The following is an 18944-nucleotide window of genomic DNA, read 5'->3' as shown; positions in this document are numbered from 1 at the left end:
TTTCTACATATTGCATTTTCTTTAAAAAAACACCCTTTTTTTCCCAAGAGGCCTTTCTACCTTCACTGTCCTCATAGGCTCCATAGCCAAAGCCAAAAAAATTAGGAAGATTTTCTTTTACCTGTTTTTCATTGCCAGTTATCATTTCCCACGTCCCATAGTGGCCTTTCTCCTGACGGAAGAACTGAATGGCTTCTAAAAACGCCTCTACTTCATATGTGGTCTGCTTGAGGAAATCTAAAGAAGGCAAAAAGGAACACAAGTAATTTACCAGTCAACAACCTTTAAAAAATTAAGCATCCTTTCTTCGTCCAGTTTTCTACTCCATGCAGCAGAAACATTTTAAAATCATTTACTAAGCCTGAGTGTCTGAAGACCTTTGGGCTTTGATGAGGATTTAGAGGCATAATTTCGCCATGTATTAGCTATCACAAGCCATCCCACCTAGTTAAACCAAGACCAGCATGTTTTAATGCAGCAGCACACGCTAAAATAACAGTTTTCAGCAGCAAGCCTTGTCTGGGTGGACTCTGACAAGTCATTAACACACGATAACTCACCGCCTGCTTTTGACCGTGTTACCTATTAGCAGTGTTAGGTGGTGCATGGGCAGGCATGGAAAGCGTCTATCAGGGCCAAGAGTTGGGAGCTTCTGCTTCTTAGGGAATTTAAGAGACAGCTAGGTGACCGTCAGGACGTCACGACATGTCGTACACCCTTGAGAGACTGCTAAACCCTGAATTAACAAACACCCCCCCCAATAATCTTCTATTGCATTTGTTTTATTAAGGAATTGCCCGGCGTGATTTTTCACGGCCACACAGTAACGGAGCCCAAGACAAAGCAAGCACCTTGCTCGTGCCTCAGTTAAGTACAGCAGCTTCTGACAAATCCGTGTGGCTATTCCCAATTATTTCAAGAGCGTTTAAGCACAGGTCCAGACTAGCTGGCTACTGCTACTGCTGCTAGATGGTAGCTCTTCCCGATGGCAGCATGGTAGCTGGGGAGACTTCGCTGTACAAATGAGACTGAAGGATGCTAAAACTGAGAACTAGTGGCTGGGCTAGTTTTGCTCCTGCAAACTGTGGATAACCGGTCACGCAGAAGAAATTGCATCTCATGCAATTTGTCCTTTCCAAACCACAAAAGGCTTTCGAGCTAGCTGCAGTCAACAGTCCCCTTCGCGTGACAGCGCCCAAAAAGGCAGCTACTTAAGGCTGGAATAATAGTCACATAGTTGAACCAGTTTGTCCTGATGTGGGGAGAAACAATCCCTCTTCCCTAAAATGCAGAAAAGCTTCGTCACACAAACTTGACAAACTTGAACAAGAATTTCAGGGGGAAAAACCCAAACCCCACTGCTGAAATTCCTCAGGAACTGGAAATGCTGTGCTCTTTGCTATGAATCAGAGCTTCTGCGGTGACCATTGCTGCCACAAGGGAAAACAAAGCCACAACATTTTAATGACCCCTCTTTAAGGTAAACTGCTCGCAGGCTGATGAGCTGAAATCCTACTGCGCATATGTTAGGAGGGGAGAAGAAGCAGAACGTTAATTCCACCAAAAAGAAGTATACTACTTTTAAAGACTGTGGTATGCACGAACAGTTGCTATGTGAAGAGCCGGAGAGCTGAGTCTTGCCTATAAAGCGTGAGAGTGATTTGATGACGCAACTTCTAATGAGATGAGCTTTACAGGCTTGCATACCCGCCAAGGCCAACATAGAGACTATACCATAGCAAGCACGGAAGATGAACACTACGCTAAGCCCTGAAATGTCTCCTCCACGCACCCTTTTCACAAAGAGGAAAGCAGCAGAAACCTCCAACAAATCGTGGCCACGCTGGAAAACAGCTTTCTCGGTCTGTGTGTTGCGGGGGCAATAATAACAACTTTGTGAGGGTATACTATGCATCCATAGGCCCCGTGGACAGAGTGTCACGATGCAGCTTATAGATACCATCCCTGGTTTGCAGATATTTGGAGCTCCAGGGACATCAAGCAGGTTCTTCAAGGCCACATGCTGAGTCAGGATCAAAGGGGAAGAGAGCAGCCACTTAAAATCCTAACTCGTCCGTCATTGCTACCGCCGCGATGTGCGATGTTTTTAATAGCAGCTCACACACCAGGACGTTAAAGTATCAGTAAGACAGCTGCACAGTCAGGCTGTTCAGAAGAAGAACGGCGTCCGATGCCGGCTGTAACGCAGCAACGGAGTACTCTACCTGGGAAACGGGTGAAGTGCGACATCAAAAAGCTTTTGCGCTCAGAAACGCCCCAAATCGACACTGAGTATTCTGACCACGAGAGGGCCAGCCGGCGGAGCTGCCCTCGCGGGCCGGGCTTGGCCGGCGGCGCGGGAATCGCGGCTCCGGCAGCGCTCCGAGGTGACTCACATGTTTTCCTTGCTAACAGCTGGGCTCCCTCCTAACCAAAGGGGACGAAAGATGACCCGACCCGGCGGGGCTGGGTCTTGGACGCCGCCGTGACGTGACGGCGCGCCAGCTCTCCCCTCGAAGAACAGCCAGTTTTGATCGCTAGCTCATGCGAGAGAGCGTTTTCCCTCTCCTCCGAGCGAACCCGGCCTTCGGGAAATCGGACGTACCAGCGTACGAACAGGCACGCTCAGGCTAGCGCAGGGCGGACGCCTCGGCAGCCGGGAAAGGGGAAAAATCACAACATTTTAGGGCCATCCCGGGGAGGAAGCTTGTTTCTAGGAGCTTCCCCGGGGGGAGCCCAGCAGCGCCGGGTCTGCTCTCGCGGAGCTCCTTTTCGGAAGGCAGGGGGACAGCCGCAAACAGCACGACGCCTCCCGGATCCGCCAAAACTTGCACGTCTCGCGCAGGCACGGCCGAGGCCGCTCAGCCCCGCGGAAAGGCGCGTGTCCGGACGGGCTTCCCTGCGGCGCGCAAACTGCTGCAGTCCCAAGAGCTACCCCAATAATTTTTTTCCGGCCCGCAAACACTTCTCGCGTGCGTCTGAAGACAGTGGCGGATGACAGAAAGGAGGAGTACCGCGGATCGCGCTGCCTCCAGCTGAAACTGCGGCTTTCCAGCAAGCGTGGGAATAGCGCCTCCCAGCCCGGCAGCTGACATGATCCGTCCCGGCGTCGCGCACCGCGGACCTCAGCGCCAGCCGACGGGGCGACCTGCCCGGGGGCCGGCTTCCTCACACGCCCGTGGAGGAAGGGGTCTCTCTAGCGTTCCCCATCTCAACCTGCCAGGTTACCTGCCGGCGAGGGAACGCCCGGACGCCCGGTCCGAACCGCGCGCTCGGCTCACTCCCCGGCCCCCGCTTGCCGCAGCTCTTTTGCAGCCGCCTGCAGAAGTCCGCGTTTGGGAGCCGAGCGCTTCCTCGGCTCCCGGCGGGGCCCGTCAGATGCGACAACCAGACACCCAGCACTTCCCACCTCCCACAATTTACGAGGTGCCTCGAGGCCTCGCGGTTCCCAGCGGCGGCACGACGACCTCCGCAAACGGGGACTCGCCGATTTTTGGAAGCGGCGGCGGCGGCGTTACAGCGTTGGACCGGTCAGGCAGCCAAAGACCTGCAGTCGGGGTGTTTTATGATGTGTAAAAGCTGAATCTGTCGTTCTTCAGAACAAACCGAGTGCCCTCATTGCAACGCGGGAAATGTTCTGCTCCCCTAAGGACTTTGCTGGCAATAAATCTTTAACTGTTATTGTTAATAACATTAAAAGGATATTTCAACGGCGGACAAAGTGCTTTACCAACGCTAGCTGAACCACTGGGAATAACCTTAAGTTCCTTGGCCGACATTTCACAAAAAGCTGAGGCCTAAAGAAGAGGTAGATGAACCAGTCTTAAAGCAGAATCCAGAAGCCGGAGCTCACAGAGCACAGGTTTTAATTAAAGAAACGCTGATCCCGACATAACGCCCATCATCTGACTGACAAAATTCGGAAGTAATCCACCCAGACTTCATCTATTTCCAGCGGTACTAATCTGTACGTATAAGTTTCCGAGCTAGAGAGTTGCATATAGTTTGGTTCAAGATTCTGCGTGTGCTGAATCTTGCTACGGCCGATACCCAAAGGGTGCCTGAATTCTTCCGGCAAGTAACTACAACTGATATCCAAGCGATCTGGCTTGCAACCGTAGCGGCGTTTATTAGCGATGCTCATGCAAAGGCATATAGGCAGGAAGGCAGCCTCGCCTGGCTCTTGCCTACCGCGCTCAGCAACTGCAGCTTTGCTCAAGCGCCTCTTCCTAGCACACGGGAAGCCACCACTTCTGTAGCTCTTTCTTGCTGATCCCCTTATTTAGACTTTTTTGGGGCCAAAAATTAAAAAAAAATCTCTATTTGTGGAGATTAGGGCCTAGCTTCTTGTGATACTACAAACAGAATAGTAGGATGTGGGTAAAGCTGAAGAATATTTGGGATTTTCAGTGCTTTGTCTTTGGTTTTAATGGTCTCAAAAAGATGGGGCTTCCACCAGCTACTATTTCCACTGGCCACCACCCTCAACTGAATAGTTTTCATACTGGGAAATGTGAATTGATTTTTTCCCAGGTGTCCCACTCGTCCAAGTCATTCCCCTCTCTCCTTGGCATTTGTGTCTTTCAAACGTATTTGGATTGTTGCGTCGCCTCTGGTTTCCATTAAACACGCTGTACCTAGCTCTTTTAAAACAAGAGCCGGTTCATAAAAAATCACACACGCACACACATAAAACAGAGGGAGGCGGAAAGAAAAGGTTATTATTTTCTTTTTAAGAGCGTGGTACCCTAACCACCTGATGCTGCCTCACTGAACTAGTATACAGGACATTTCCATCTCTCGTACGGGTATTTCTAAGCAAACACACTGCTGCCTGCCAAAGATAATATAAAATATGTTATACAGAATAAATGAGCACGACAAAGAATGAAATTTCCCTGTCTAAGAGGGATCTTTTTAGCACAGGTTTCCCAGAATAGTGTTTTTTCTAGTATTTCTGGTAACACCCACCTAGGATTGATTCGCCGTGAGTAGGGCCTGCAAAAGAGTCCTGTCTTTTGCTCATACGGTTCCTGTGTGATGATGAGCAGCTTTCTCCCGGGAGGTGCATGAGTAATATCACGCGGAGGCTGGCGGATAGGACGCGGGGACGCTAAGGAACAGCTAGCAGAGAGCCCACCGCAGCCGGCTCCCGAGGGCTCAACGCGTAGCCGAGACCAGCCAGGCGCCATGTTATCACATGGCAAAAAGCAGCCACCGAGCTCTCAGCACGCTTTAAGAGCATCGCACAGCCAGCCAGTAAGAAAGGCAATGGTCCTCAGCTCCAAAAAGTCAGGTTCTTGGTAATTCCTGTCTCCTAAAAGGAGGCAAAGGCTCCCAGACCAAAGGGAAGAGCAGTCAAGAGAATCAAAGCGAATCAATCTGTTTGCAACCCGGGAGATGAGAACAGCTTGGGAACTGGACCCCAGGAGAAGACAGTTTGCAAAGGGCTGGTAACGCAGCTGCGGCACCTCTAGAAATAATTCTCTTAATAAAAAGACACACGGTCTAGTTTTACAAAGCACAGTCCTGTCGCGTTATTGCCCCGTATCCAGAATGAAGCAAAGTAAAATGTTCTGGGTCCGAGAAGCATCAATATCGCGGCTCTGATGTTTTCCTAAGAGCACTGTACTATCATATTATTCATAGATCATGTGGTATGAAACTGCTAACCACTAACAGAAACTAGATGAGGTCACTTCCAAACAGGATACAGCCCTGCAGTAATACGCTGTATTTATAGCAAATAAAGTTTTGCAGTGCAAGTTCCTTCAGAGAACATCAAACCAACACGCATTCGATTTAACTATTTGTTTCGCAGTATTGAATGGCTGTACTAAAGCCAGCAAGGAGCGACAGATTACGTCCCCTCTGCTGGAAACAGCAGCTTCATGTGTCGGAGACTAAAACACAAGCGCACTATATCCATATACAAAAGGAATCACAGCATCTTTCGTCTCCGAGGACCTCAACGTGCCTTACGAACCATCTACCACACTCCAGTTACAGATGAGATTTTTTCTGCCCCGACCTTTGAAGCTGTAGCCTGAATAGAGTCTTACACACATACAAATGAGGATCTTCACAGCTACTAAAATAGGGTCAGGCGGTGGGTGGCACTCGGTAGTTCTCCAGCCTCACACCGTGCTTCGTAATACGCTGACGAGAAAATGAAGATCAGGCCAGGGTATGGAGGTGACAAGAGGTAGGAGGGATATAATCACAAGCAGGATTTTACACGCATTAATCATCTTGACATTTCAGAATGAATATGCCTCCTACAGACTGAAAATCCTGACTACGGTATAACCAAGAGAGACTTACTGGAAAAGCAAAAGCTAAGCTGAATGAATGAACTGACGTTGCATAACAAAAACATGCTGGAAAAAGGAAAAAAAGTCTTACTTCAAGCCTTCATTCATACAAAAAATGCTAAATTGGGTCCTAAAACATTTCATAGACTTTGTAGCACCCTATAGGCCTGATAAAAGATATTTATAGAAAAATGGTTCTGACTATTATCAAAACATTAATACTTCTACAGAAGTTAACGCACCAGCTTTGAAAACTCCATCTGGACCTCAGACATCTTTCTGGTGCAAATGAGAGAGGTCGCAGCCACCCAACAGCAGTCCAGGAGAGCTGATTTCATCAATCATTTAGACAAAGTGCAACAGCTACGATGACGGAAGTCAAGATGCAAGTCCCAAGTCTGAGTCGGGCAGGCAACGGGCTCGACCCACCCCTAACCATCACGCCAGCCTTCTGCAAGGTCTGGCTTTCAGCCCACTGCAGGGGGGCATTTTTCTTTAATGTCAAAAAATGTTGTAGGGCACAGAAGTAACTTCCCATTGAATTCTTCTTTAATTGTTCTTTCTGCATATTCTGCAGAAGCAGGCAACAAGAAAATCCTCCTCTTCAGCTGCCCTCTCCAGGGAAGAAAACCACTGTTAGCAACATGAAGGCTCAAAAAATCTTTCCAAAGTCCACCTGGACTCTTGATAGCTGCTTTGCTCTATGTACAGATAAGGACATACAGGACAAAATCAGGTCCTGAGACAGCAAGCTACACGGTATCTGGAGGCAGTAGGTAGGAAGGAGGATCCTGTCTGCAGAAAATGTCTAAGGAAGCCAAAAGAGGAAGAAAATGTCTAAGGAAGTCAGTATTTCTCCTGATACAGGCAATTTTTCCCTTGGCTGAAGTATTTAATGTCATCTTCCCAACCTTGATCAAAGCAACAACTTGAATAATTATTTTGAATTCTACCCCAAGAGTTGTTAAGCTTTGCGTGTACTATGCACATGTAACTTAGGGAGGCTAGAAATAATTATGAGAAAAACACCTGCCTGTTAAGACTAGAGTTGCAAAAAGGAAATGTGGACACAGCTAGTGGCAGCTATAAAAGTTAGAGAAAAAGAAATCTGAAGGCATCTTAGCTCTCCTATCATAGCCAACATTTGTCAGAATTCCCTGCATAAGGTTAAAAGTATATTTTGCATTTCTCTCTTGCCTAATGTATTTCTTTTTCTCTCTTTTATGATGAAATCTGAGATGGCAGCACATGGTTTTGAAAGTCACTTAGCTTCCTGTATCGTGAAGGTGATTATCAAGATGAGGATGTGAAATTAAACCAAATGAAAGAATACAAAATCGTGAAGCGAAACTGAATCTCCCAGAGTTAGCTAGTAGTATTTTCCTTCTTATCACAGAGACTTCTCTATATGCCAGCACCAAAAGGAACACCAGCTTCTTCATTTTTAATAGCAAAATACCAAGGGAAACACAGTAGCTGGTAACTTCACACAGGAAATGAGAAGACCTAGTAAAATGACAATAAAATAAAATAAAGTTCAGAAGAAATTTCAGACTGTGTTATAGGGCATACACATATAAAGGATTAAAAAAATGAGAATGCCAAATATTTCAGCACTGTTAATACTCCAGGCATTTCCTTCATTATTACCATCCTGGGCTGGGTCGCACTTCACCAAACAGAGCGGGTGGTTTAACTGGTAATTTTAGCCAAAATTTCCCCCCAAATTTGAGGTGGGAAGTTCTTGCTGTTTCACTACTTTTCCCCAAGACAACAGAGATGGAGAGGGAACAAGACTAAGTCTAATCTGTGGCTAAAAGTGGAGGGCTAATGGAGATAAAAGCAAAGAAAGGAATTGCGTGCTACAGCCCACACCCAGACTGGGAACAGAGGGTGAGGAAAAGAGAGGCCAGAAATGCAGGTTTAGCCCTAACTCAGACCCACTGCAATGACTGCTAATATCCAGACTCCTGCGAGGGCAGCCGACCGGCTCCTCCGGCTCCTCAGCACTGCTTTAAATCTTCAGATTCCCTTTCCAAAAAGAGCTTTCTATAGAGACAGTTGAAGACTGAGGCAAATAAAAGAGAAGCAGAATAAATTTTTCCAAACTTGAGGTCTAATTTCAAATCTATTTACCTGATTTGCATTATTTAAATGTCATTCATATGGATGGTTGTAACGGCACTGAATACCTACAGCACCCATGGGGGACACGGAGTCTCAACGCTGCAGAAGTCTCCCTATTGCGGGATCTAAATTTAGGCAGCCAAGTCTGAAAATGTTGCTCCAAGAAAGAATTACACAGAGCAGACATATGCACACCATCTAAAGTATTGCCTTTTTTACCATTATCCCCATTTCTTGTGCTCTGCGGTGCTTAGGTCCACCTAGAGCCACAGGTAAGCCAGGAAGGGATGCAAGTTAGATAGACCGTACTCCCCATGAGAAGAAAACAGGGGAAAGACACAGCTCTGCGTCAGGAAGAGGTCGGTCCCTTGACCGAGTCTCTCACCACTCTCAAGTTAGCTTATGGGCATTACAAGGTTTTTCCTTCCCTAGAAAAAGGAGGGAGACATACGTGGATGTGATGAATCCTCAACGGGTAGGACATCTGTTCACCAAGGCAGCACTCAGCCAGTGTCCCATGACACAGATACCTGAACTCTTTTCATGACCTAGCGCTCTTCTGCAGGCACATGGATCCGGAAATCCATGCTAACCTTGCTAATTAAACCGCCCAAAAGGAGATTTCCTCCAAAAAAAGCTCCTTGCAGTGAAACACGGCACAGAAGGAATAGCAATGGGGCCATGGAGGGGGAAGAAAAAGTCCAGAGATTCACAAAAACTATCAACAATTTGCATTTAGGCCTCTGCAAGCTTCTAAGGTAGGATAATTACAGTTTTAGTCACCTCGTAAGCCCAGTGCGCAGTGCTTAAAAGGCAAGTAAGATAGGATCCTGGCCCAAGAAGCTTCCAAAGCTCTCAAAATGCCAAGTTTGTCCTCTGTATGAATAATGTCCAATGTGTTCCCAATAAAAAGCCAACAATGTGACAGCCCCAGAACTGCCGTGCTATGAATATGTTTTGCAGCATGTAATTTGTAGGATACTTCCCAGATAAGTTATTTTTTTCCTTTTCATTGGGATGAGTCAAGTGAAATTGTGATTGAACTCACCTCCTAGAGCTGACGCGGGGAGAGGAGTCCCCAGAAATTTCTCAGAGACTTCGTCTGCATTCACATAGCCCCTCTTCGTACTCCGCATAGTTAGAGAGATGGTAATGTGGAGAAGGATATTTTCTCGAAGGCAGCATGAAGGTGATGGAGCACAGAAGATAACCTCACTGATGCCCCAGGCAAGGACTGCCTTGGAGAAACCTCAAGTGACAAGAGAGGCTGATATCTGATATAGTCTAAATATTGCAAAAGTCATTAAGACAGGGAAGTGGAACCTTATTTTTGAGATCCTTAGCTTTTCTAGGAAAGAAAAAAACAGTTATATATTGTTCTCATTTTAAGCTTTAAAGTAAGCTCAAGTGAAATTGAAAAATCTAAGATCCTCTTCCTCCTCTGTTGGTAAATACATTTAAATAAAGTGCTGTCATCAAATCAGCCCTTCAGGCCACTGCGCCCCACAATAAAATGGGAATTTTAGGAGTTGTGAAGGACTTCCAGTCATGCCTCAACCACCACATTGGGAGCTAGTACCATCATTCGACACAGTAACGAAAAAATGTACCCCTGGCTGTTATAAACCAGCGCTCCTGCACTCAAAAGGCAGGCCAGATCATCCATGACTTTTAGAAGCCAACACTGTGATGATGACAAGGAGGGTCATGGTAAGAAAAATATGGTGAAGGTGGCCCCAGCCGAGCTCCATGTGTTCATTTTCCCTCCATTTTCGTTCTTTTATGAGGCTCCTCACCACCGTCACCACAATTTGTCCTTAGTTTAAACTAAAACAGTGCTAACAACATATGTTGATGCCATTACTACTCAGATGTGTACAGATCTACTTAGTACCAAAATAATCGTTTCTCACCAACTGAGAACACTGACCTCTGGGACAATATCTGGGACATTCACACAGCCTCCTGGTATCTCATTTTTAATACGAACCTTGGCTAAAGCAGTAAATTGTCCAAATATGTTCTTCTCTCAAAGAAAGAGTAGCCTTGCAAAACCAGGAGATTATTTAACCGAACCACATTAAAAATAATGGAGTAAATGAAATGTTTTTAACACATGCTGTCACTATCATGTCCATGTACTTTTAAATATGTTTAGTTTAATAGATTCTGCTACTTCAGCTAAAAATAACTGAGCCACTTCCTTCCATACTGCCCTATAACTCAACGACAACTTCTTTAAAGAAATGAAAAGCTTTTGAAACTGCAAGTATCACATAAAATTATACACGGATGAAGACCTTAGCTCTGCATAGGCTTGAAAAGAACAGTTTTGGAAGCAACAGTGACTGTTCAGCAGTTCTTTCCTAGGAACCTAGGAACAACTCAATTAAGGCAAAACTTAGGGAGGGGAGGCAGAAATTTCTTCTTCCTGCTGCCCATTCTATCAGGAAGTTTATAAGAAAAAGGTAATAGGATACATATTTATTCTCATACGCTGTTATTCTCCTGAATTAATTATGAATCCTCAATAGGGAAACAAATACAGTAGTATGTTTTATATAATGATACAGTATTTTCAGGTAAAAAAATTCTAATGCAGTCGGTCATGCTAATTATTTACTAATACCATCAAGCCCAGATGCTGTCAACGCTTCCCAATGAAGATCAGATCAGAAAGCAAGAGCTCTACAGTAATCCTTCAACTTGCATCCTCTTATGGCAGCTATCTTTTGTTTTGACACATTTGCTATTTTAAAAATCGTGGTGTTTCAGAGCTGCATACGAGACACGCAGTTTTCTTTAATGCAACACACTGAGGGCCTTAATTATGAAGCTGTTAGCACAGGACGGGCAGTTACGGAGGGAAGGAAGCTTTCTGATGGACCTTTTGTAAAGTAGTTTTGAAACAACAGCAAGGATTACATAGGAGCGTCTCTGTAACGAGTATGCAAATTCACCGTGATCCTTCTTCTCCTGGAAACAAAGTTATACAGCCATTAATTTTAACAGGAGAAAGGTCACGTACTGGACGGTTAAAAAGGAATTTTGAAATATATTTGACTCAAAGTCAGCTAGAAAAGGGAATGAAATGCAAGGATAGTTTGTTAGGGCTTGCCGAATCCAGTAGCCCGCTAGACGTGAGGCTGCTGCAGCTCTCGGTCCCCGGGTCCAGCCCGTAGCAAGGCTGAGAGGTAAACATACATACTATATATATATATATATAGTATGTCATATGGAGTGCGTATGTGTGTATATATATATATATATATATATATATATATAGAGTATGCCTGCCACCCAAAGTCACAGACAGAAAAAGCACACATCACTCTCACAAACATGAACGGCATGGATGGCCCGGTCCTGCTCCTCCTCTCCAAACTCATCAGGATAGAAGTCCTCTCATGGAATATATACAAATACACATATATTCCACGATAGGATGCAGCTATATTGCATACAGACGTCACACGGATCCCGCCAGTAGCTGGCCCCAGAGGCCGCGGTCTCCCCAGCTGCCGGCAACGGGACGTGCACGCGCCCGAGGTGTGCAGCCCGGCTCCAGCTGCTGGTACCCCGACCTCCTCTCGTTGCATCTCCCCCACCTTCGCCCACACACTTCTGCACACGCAAGGGAGAGCACCCTCACCCAGGAAGACAGTCGGAAACGGAGTTTAATAAGACAGGACAGGCTGCAGCGATCAGGAGCGGGGCTTGACGGCACAAGCGTCCTGACCAGCAACCCGTTCACACCCCACCGGCCTCTTTTCCACCCTTCTCCTCGCCTTTTCCCACGCTTCTTCCTCCCCAGGCCAATCTGATCCCTGTCTTTTCCCACCTTCAGTCCTTCCCCACCCGGACCGCGAGCCGATCCCTGCCTCGGAGAGCCCTGGGGCAGCCGGCGCAGGGTGCTCCCTTCGCACGGAAGAGGTGGCTGGCGGGGGGGCCTTTGCGCTGGCGGAGATTAGCCCTTAATCCCACGGCCTCACGGCTTAAAACCCAAAAAGCCTTTGGCCTCCTCTCAAAATCCCGAGGCATCGCGAAAGCCAGCTGCGCAGAACGACTACAGCGATCAAAAAGGGAGTTGCCCACATGAATCACTGAGCTGGAATGATCTCCATACTTAGGTTAATTAACGTTCAGAATCAGGCTGAGGCACAGAATCTAATCCAGTTCTGTTAGAATATTTTTAATACCACGACCAATCATGTTCTGATTGGTTTAGGCACATCTTAAAGTTTTCAAACGTGTTTTATCTGAACTGTACCCAAGAAGGGTGCAAAAGATCTACGTACTCCATTGCTAACGAAGGACATCAGCGTCCCCTGGAACTGCAAATTCAGCAACAAGTATAAAGCCCTATGGACACAATAGGAAATTCTGGGAGGTAGGAGAAACCCGCAGTCCATCTCTCTGACTCATACCTGCAGGAAGCGACCACTAAATCCAACGGTTATTGTAATTACTCTTCTGACCGTGATTTCTGACCAGAAAACCCAGAAACACAGGCTGGACTTTAAATTTAAAAAGAAGGACTCTAAAGAGAGGAAATACCTAAATACCAGGGCAGCTCCCTAGCCAAGACCACATGCTGATTCACCAAAGTTTCCTCTTCAGCAAGCAGCAGTTAGCAGGCACAAAAGGTTTCATGCTGCTTCCTGGGAGAAAGCAAACATTTTAACCAAAAACGCCTTTGAATTTTTTCCTAAAAAACAGCACCATGCGTTCCTTTTCAGAACTCCTAGCGACAGTTTATAGAAAAGACTGCAAGGCAACTCCTGACCAGACATTACATCTGTCTTTCTCCTGCCCTTGCCAAAATCCGCCCTGGCAAAAGCTAACATAGCATTTTTTAGAAGAGCAGGAGAGAGCGGTGCCTTAGCCAGCGCTCCTTATCCCACTAGACCCTGCTCTGCTGCGCAAGGTTTTCACTGAGCTATTTCTACATGCAATTAAACTTGCAGATGTCTTCACACCTCTTTTCTCTTTTCAAATTTTTGAGGAGAACACAGCTAATTTTCATATCAAGAGCTTTATTACCCATAATATTGCTGCACATGTCTACAACTTTCTGAAGTTGTTCACATGCCGGGTTTTTGTAATGTAATTGGTTCCATACAAACTTTAAAAAACAATTATAAAGTAACATATTTCGGTTATGAGAGAAAGAATATAAATCAATATGAAGTCCTTTAAATAAAACTCTGAGAAAGTTCTTCAAGGACAGAATTAAGGTTTTTGAGGTGCTGGTCAGTGATCATTTTTCCACCCATAGCATCTAAGTTTCTAGGAGATGGTATAATCCCACGAATCCAAGAAAATAATAGTTTGCAATTCCTTGGCTATTAAAACCTATTCCTTTTTACTGGTGTAACAGTAGATGTTATTCCAGATTGTCTTTATCTACCAGTTAGTCTGTTGAGCAGAAAGAATGAGCCTTGATAAGGGCACTCTAATGTCATTAAGAGTCTTCTATCAGATAAAAACTTGACTGCAGGAAAAGTCAAGGGGGATAAATGCTGCAACAGATGCGTAAGTTAGCAACAGCTGAGCATGAAATATAATAAAACACAGACTCCGAGGCCTTAGAGATGGAAAAGACCTATGAGGTCATCTAGTCCTATCTTTTGCCAATTCAGAATTGTCCCCTAGAGTGATGTGCTGAACTTTAGCTAAAAGGAAAAAAAAAAAAAAAAGCTGCCAAAAGCTTTGTCAGGCCTGTTACACTTGCTTGAGAAGAGGGAAATGAAAAATCCAAGCCTCGTGAAAAGGCTTCAAGTCGTGGAAGACTTACAGTGCCAGGAAAACTTGACTGCATCCCCATCTCCTTCCCAAGCTCCGCAGCGCTCTGCAGAACAAAGAGAGCGCTTTTCCAAGGCTGGAGCACTTCTACACCGCGCGACCGCAGCTGCGAGGACAGACTGATCAGAATGAGAAGCCACGGGGCAAACTTTCCCTCGAAGAACGCTGTGGCAATACAGGTTCAGCTGGCAGCTGTACACGGACTATTGATTCAGTCTTTATAGACTCAACCCATGTGAAAGCGCCAAGCGAACGTGCGTTCCTCCTAGGCTGAGGTCTTCAGCCTACGTTAATCTCATCATGAAATAGCCCTTATAGTCCCTGCCACGGGGTTTTTGCTTACCGTGGAGTTTTTGCACCTGAGCCACTTACCCAGGTTTGTACACAACGACCCGAGACAGGAAGGCAGGCTCCGGCTCACTAACCTCCGCGAGAGCTTGCAAATTAGCCGAACAGGGGGACCGTGGGCGAGGGCATGGCACCTGCTTAACAGCAGGACAGAGACTCCTGCGGTGGCCTCCAAAGGACGCACCTGCTGCCAGCCACCGTGGAGCACTGCGCAAATAACTGCCTATCTTAGGCGACTGGCTAAATAGAATAGTTTTTGTTTCCATAACGGGAACCGAGTCTTGACGGAGGCCAGGATTATCTTTGGCAGTGGAGACATGGGAAAAGGGAAGGCAGCTGACAAGGATGCCGAGAAGACGGTATGAGACAACTGTCTGAGGGTAATGGGGTGAAGAGGATGACAAGGAGACAGGAGTGACAGCTAAAAAAACACTGGGAGACACTGGAGCTGCAAGTTAAAACGACTGTTGACACACTACATCGATCTACAAGCATGGGCTTTGGGGCCCAAGCAGCTGAAATTGCTAGAGAAGTTACTGAGCGTTCTCATCTCCCAGCAAGGGCAGGAGGAGCAGACGGGACTCAGAAGTCACAGAGAAGGCATGGAAAAGCCTGGAAAGGCATGGAAAAGCTTGGACACCAAATGGGAAGTCAGATCAGCTTGATGGAAAAAGAAAAACCACATCAGGCCTTTCATCTGAAAGACAGGAAGGCACTTCTTTGTCTGAAGGACCCAGCTCATAACTGCTCTTCAGATTCCACGGCAGCAAGGTTGTTTTTATAATCCTAGCAAGTCCCAAGTTTGTTTTTTAAAAGGCTTTTAGTCTTGTGTACTCAGGAAGTGAGATTTAAAACTCACCAGTACCATGTCTTACGCACAATTCATATCCCAACTACAAGGCTTAACCGTAGCTGAGTGTCTGAGTTGCTGTCTAAAGAAAAACACTCAAAAAACCCATAAAATGTTTGACTGCTGGTGATTTACGTTTAACATTACAGAAACGTACTGGGAGACTACATTCCTTCAACACTGCACAAACGTGGTCTGCTACACCTATGATGCAGGTGTCAAGCTTGCAGATCCAGGTGAGAGTTTGACCCACCATATTTAGTAAACACTTCATATGATTTTGTATCATGATAACAGTTTTAGATCAGCCGACAAAGAGTGGAATACCACTTTCAAAGCAATGACCACGTTTTGTATCCAAACTTAGCACACTACAGCTCAAATCCAGCTTAACCTAGCTCCTAGCAAAGCAAGAAGGAGGGGTATGCTAATGTAGGCCTTCCTCAAGGCACTGAAAAACAAGCATCTTTCAAAAAAAACCTTCTGTTTTTCTTTCATTCTTCTACAGGATAATTACTGCAATCGGCCTTTAAAGCCGCACCAGGGTAAACGGTATGTAGCAGGAAACCATTTTTGGACTCACCGTGGTTTGAGTGTCTCACGCAATCGTTGAGCGCTGCGCTGAACTGCTTCTGCGCTCCGGGCTCCGGGAAGCAATAGTAGCTGTGCCTGAAGTACGGCTGCCACAGGTACACGGGAAACTCCTTCGGCAGCTGGACAAAGGCTTGGGAAGCCTCCTTCTCGTTGGAACCTACACAAAATACAGGTACCCTAATTTAAAATTTACCCGTGTCTCGGGATTTTCACGCCGCGCAATGGCTCTTTTCCTCTTCTAGTGGCAGCAGAGAAAGAACGGTTAAAACAGTAGTTCTTTGCAAGCAGGAAGGTATGACACATGAAAAATTCAGGTTTTAAACTTGGTGATCTCCACCTCAATCCAAGCAATTGGCCCCTGAGGGGAGGATGCAGCCTGATACACCTTGGACCTGCAAACTCAGCAGGCACCAACCACCTCTGCGTATTACATGGCAGCAACCTGGCATGCTCTTACTTTGTATTCAAGCTAGATATAAAATACACACTTTTGGTAAAATTGTCCAAGAAACTACTGTCAGGGCGAAGTTTACAGCTGTCGAGAATCAAAGCTTTTGCTGGGTTGTATCTGTGGGGGAACAAAGAATCAGTGCTTTTGTCGGACCGTAGCTGCTGGGGATCAAGGTTTTCATGGCAAACAAATAACTGGGCAACTCCGGTCTCCTCCACACAGCGTGTAGAAACAAGTCACATTAAACCTCGCAGGAACAGCAGCTATTTCCCTAGCTCTAACGTTTTCAAACAGAAGAACTGCAACGTTGCCTTTTGAGTTGTCATTTCAAGTTCTTGGAGGTAAAGCGAAGAAAGAGCAAAGTACCTTCAAGTCCAGCTTACCTTTGAGTCTGAACTGGGTTCCTGTGCCCATGGGCTAGTGTACAACACCATTTAAGGATCAACAAATAAAAATAATTTTGTTTCATACTTTGCATCAAGTTTCCAGCCACAAGAAGTCCCTCCCAGCAGAAGTCTTGTGGAGCCAAAGCTTCAGCATTATACAGAGGGGCAAAATGGCCATAAGAGAGGCCATCTGCAGAGGGAAACCCATAGGAAGCCTACAGCTGGCATCGGGCCATCCCACATCACCCCCTCAGTGCCTCCACTTGGTGTGGAGTGGTAGGGACCCCCAAGGACACGTCCAGTGTCCACTGCCTTCTGCCAACCGAGGCCACCAGCGCCACTTTGGGAAAGGGCGCAGACAGGACACCTCACAGCAGTCACAACCTTGAGTAGTATGAGACAGGACTTCAGAAAAGGGGAGGATACTGCTCTACTTGTGCCCCTTATCCCCTTCCTTACGTGGTCCTGAATTTTCCCGAATGGACTCTGGAACATGTGGAGATCAGGTTCCTTAAACCCAGAATTTTCTCCATTTTCACGGACTGGGGGTGGGGACAGGAGGAATCACAGCGGTTCCAGTTACAGAAAAAACAGAATCAGCAACATTTCCTGCTCTCTCTGCGGGACATATTGTCAAGTGCAAAACAACACAGGCGACTGACTTCTAAAAATGGAAACAAATAAACCAGGAATATGAACAAAGCACTGGAAAACAGTATTTTTGAGCCCGCTTCCGGGTTTGCTCTGCAGACCTTCCAAAGTGTTTGTGTATGGATATTGAAAACACAGGATCCAGTATTTTTCCGAACATTAGTTGATAGCATTTAGTGTGTACATCCATTCTGGAGCTACATTCTGACTCACAAAACTTGCTGCGTGCATCTTCTATTACCCCGTTTAAAAATCTTGCCTCTAAGTCGGCCAAAAAGAGGATTGCGTAAAGAAAACAGCTTGAGGTTTGGCAATTCAGCTTTCACCAGCGCTTACCAACAGGATCTGGAAAATGTTTATCAGACAGCAAATTGTAATCTTCTTCCGAAGTTAGTACTTTGCCTCCTGCAGGAAGAATGTGATATTTAGGGCTGGCTCCTTTCTGGTACGCCTGGAAAATCAAGATAGAGGCAGTCAAAATAAAGACTGAAGGACAGCGAAAACATAAAATAGACAACTCACTGACAAAGCTAAGGCATGCGGATATTCCCCCAAGGGAGAAGTTTCTCTCCGGCTGAATTTCAGATGTATTCCCTGGACATTTCAAATCTGAAACCTCTGTAAATGTCAAAAGCATATTTAAAAAAATGCTCTCAGTGTTTATCAGCCACGATGGGGAGCTGGGGAAACAAGGGCAGGGAAAAGTATGAGATTTCCTCCCCCGCCACATTTGTTTGATCTGAAGGCCAGAACGAGTGTGACTACCAGCACCGCAGCAGGTGCCAAACACAGAGCTTCACTGCGGCCAGCTCGAAGCAACCAAAAACCCGCTACTCAAAACCCAGCTCCAGAAGCACGGCCACGTGTTACAAGGACAGACAAATATATACATATATATACTGCGTGTCTGGGGACAACATTTGCGCTGTTACTCCTAAAAAAAAAAAAAAAAAGCAGCAGCAGCCACAAACCAATTTGATATCAGTTCATTGCGGCACGTAGAAGAATATAACGGGAAGAAGCGTTTACCTCTTTGGTCTCAAAGCAATCCACGGTATAGTCATTTTTGACAACAACATATCTGTCCTTCCACTTCTTCAGGTCCTCAGCAAAATGCAGCACCTCTGTTTCGTATAGGACCGTCCCAGCTTCCACCGGGGGCTGCAAAGACGAGTTACTAGATTTGAAATTACTGTGGACTAATGGCCACTGCGCAGCTTTTCCTTCTACGTTTTCTTTAAAGTTACTATGAGGCCTTTGAGTCTTCATCTGCAATTTGGAGTCATAAACATCGCACTGAATCGGACACTACATATGCAATCAAATTCCTGTGGCTCTTAGGCAGCAGAGAACCTCGGCCTTTCCAAACCCCTCTCGGTTTCTGTGACCGAGACAGTCTTCTCTCCTCTTCAGGTGAC

The 18944-nt window shown here is 46.1% G+C and overlaps 1 protein-coding gene across 1 annotated transcript in view; it reads right to left on the bottom strand.

The window, feature by feature from the left end:
- The window catches only part of NIBAN1 (niban apoptosis regulator 1), a 59200-nt gene that overhangs the window by 18026 nt on the left and 22230 nt on the right, over nucleotides 1-18944 (bottom strand). Inside the window, exons 3-6 of the mRNA XM_067300542.1 lie at nucleotides 18556-18687; nucleotides 17863-17977; nucleotides 16028-16195; nucleotides 122-237 (exon numbers count right to left, since the gene is read on the bottom strand). Coding sequence (XP_067156643.1) covers nucleotides 122-237; nucleotides 16028-16195; nucleotides 17863-17977; nucleotides 18556-18687 — 531 coding nt within the window. The remainder of the gene's footprint in view (nucleotides 1-121; nucleotides 238-16027; nucleotides 16196-17862; nucleotides 17978-18555; nucleotides 18688-18944) is intronic.

The sequence above is a fragment of the Apteryx mantelli genome, chromosome 8 (assembly GCF_036417845.1).
Source record: "Apteryx mantelli isolate bAptMan1 chromosome 8, bAptMan1.hap1, whole genome shotgun sequence".
Lineage (NCBI taxonomy): Eukaryota > Metazoa > Chordata > Aves > Apterygiformes > Apterygidae > Apteryx > Apteryx mantelli.
Note: the sequence above shows the minus strand (reverse complement) of the source record. Positions and strands in the feature narration are given on the sequence as shown.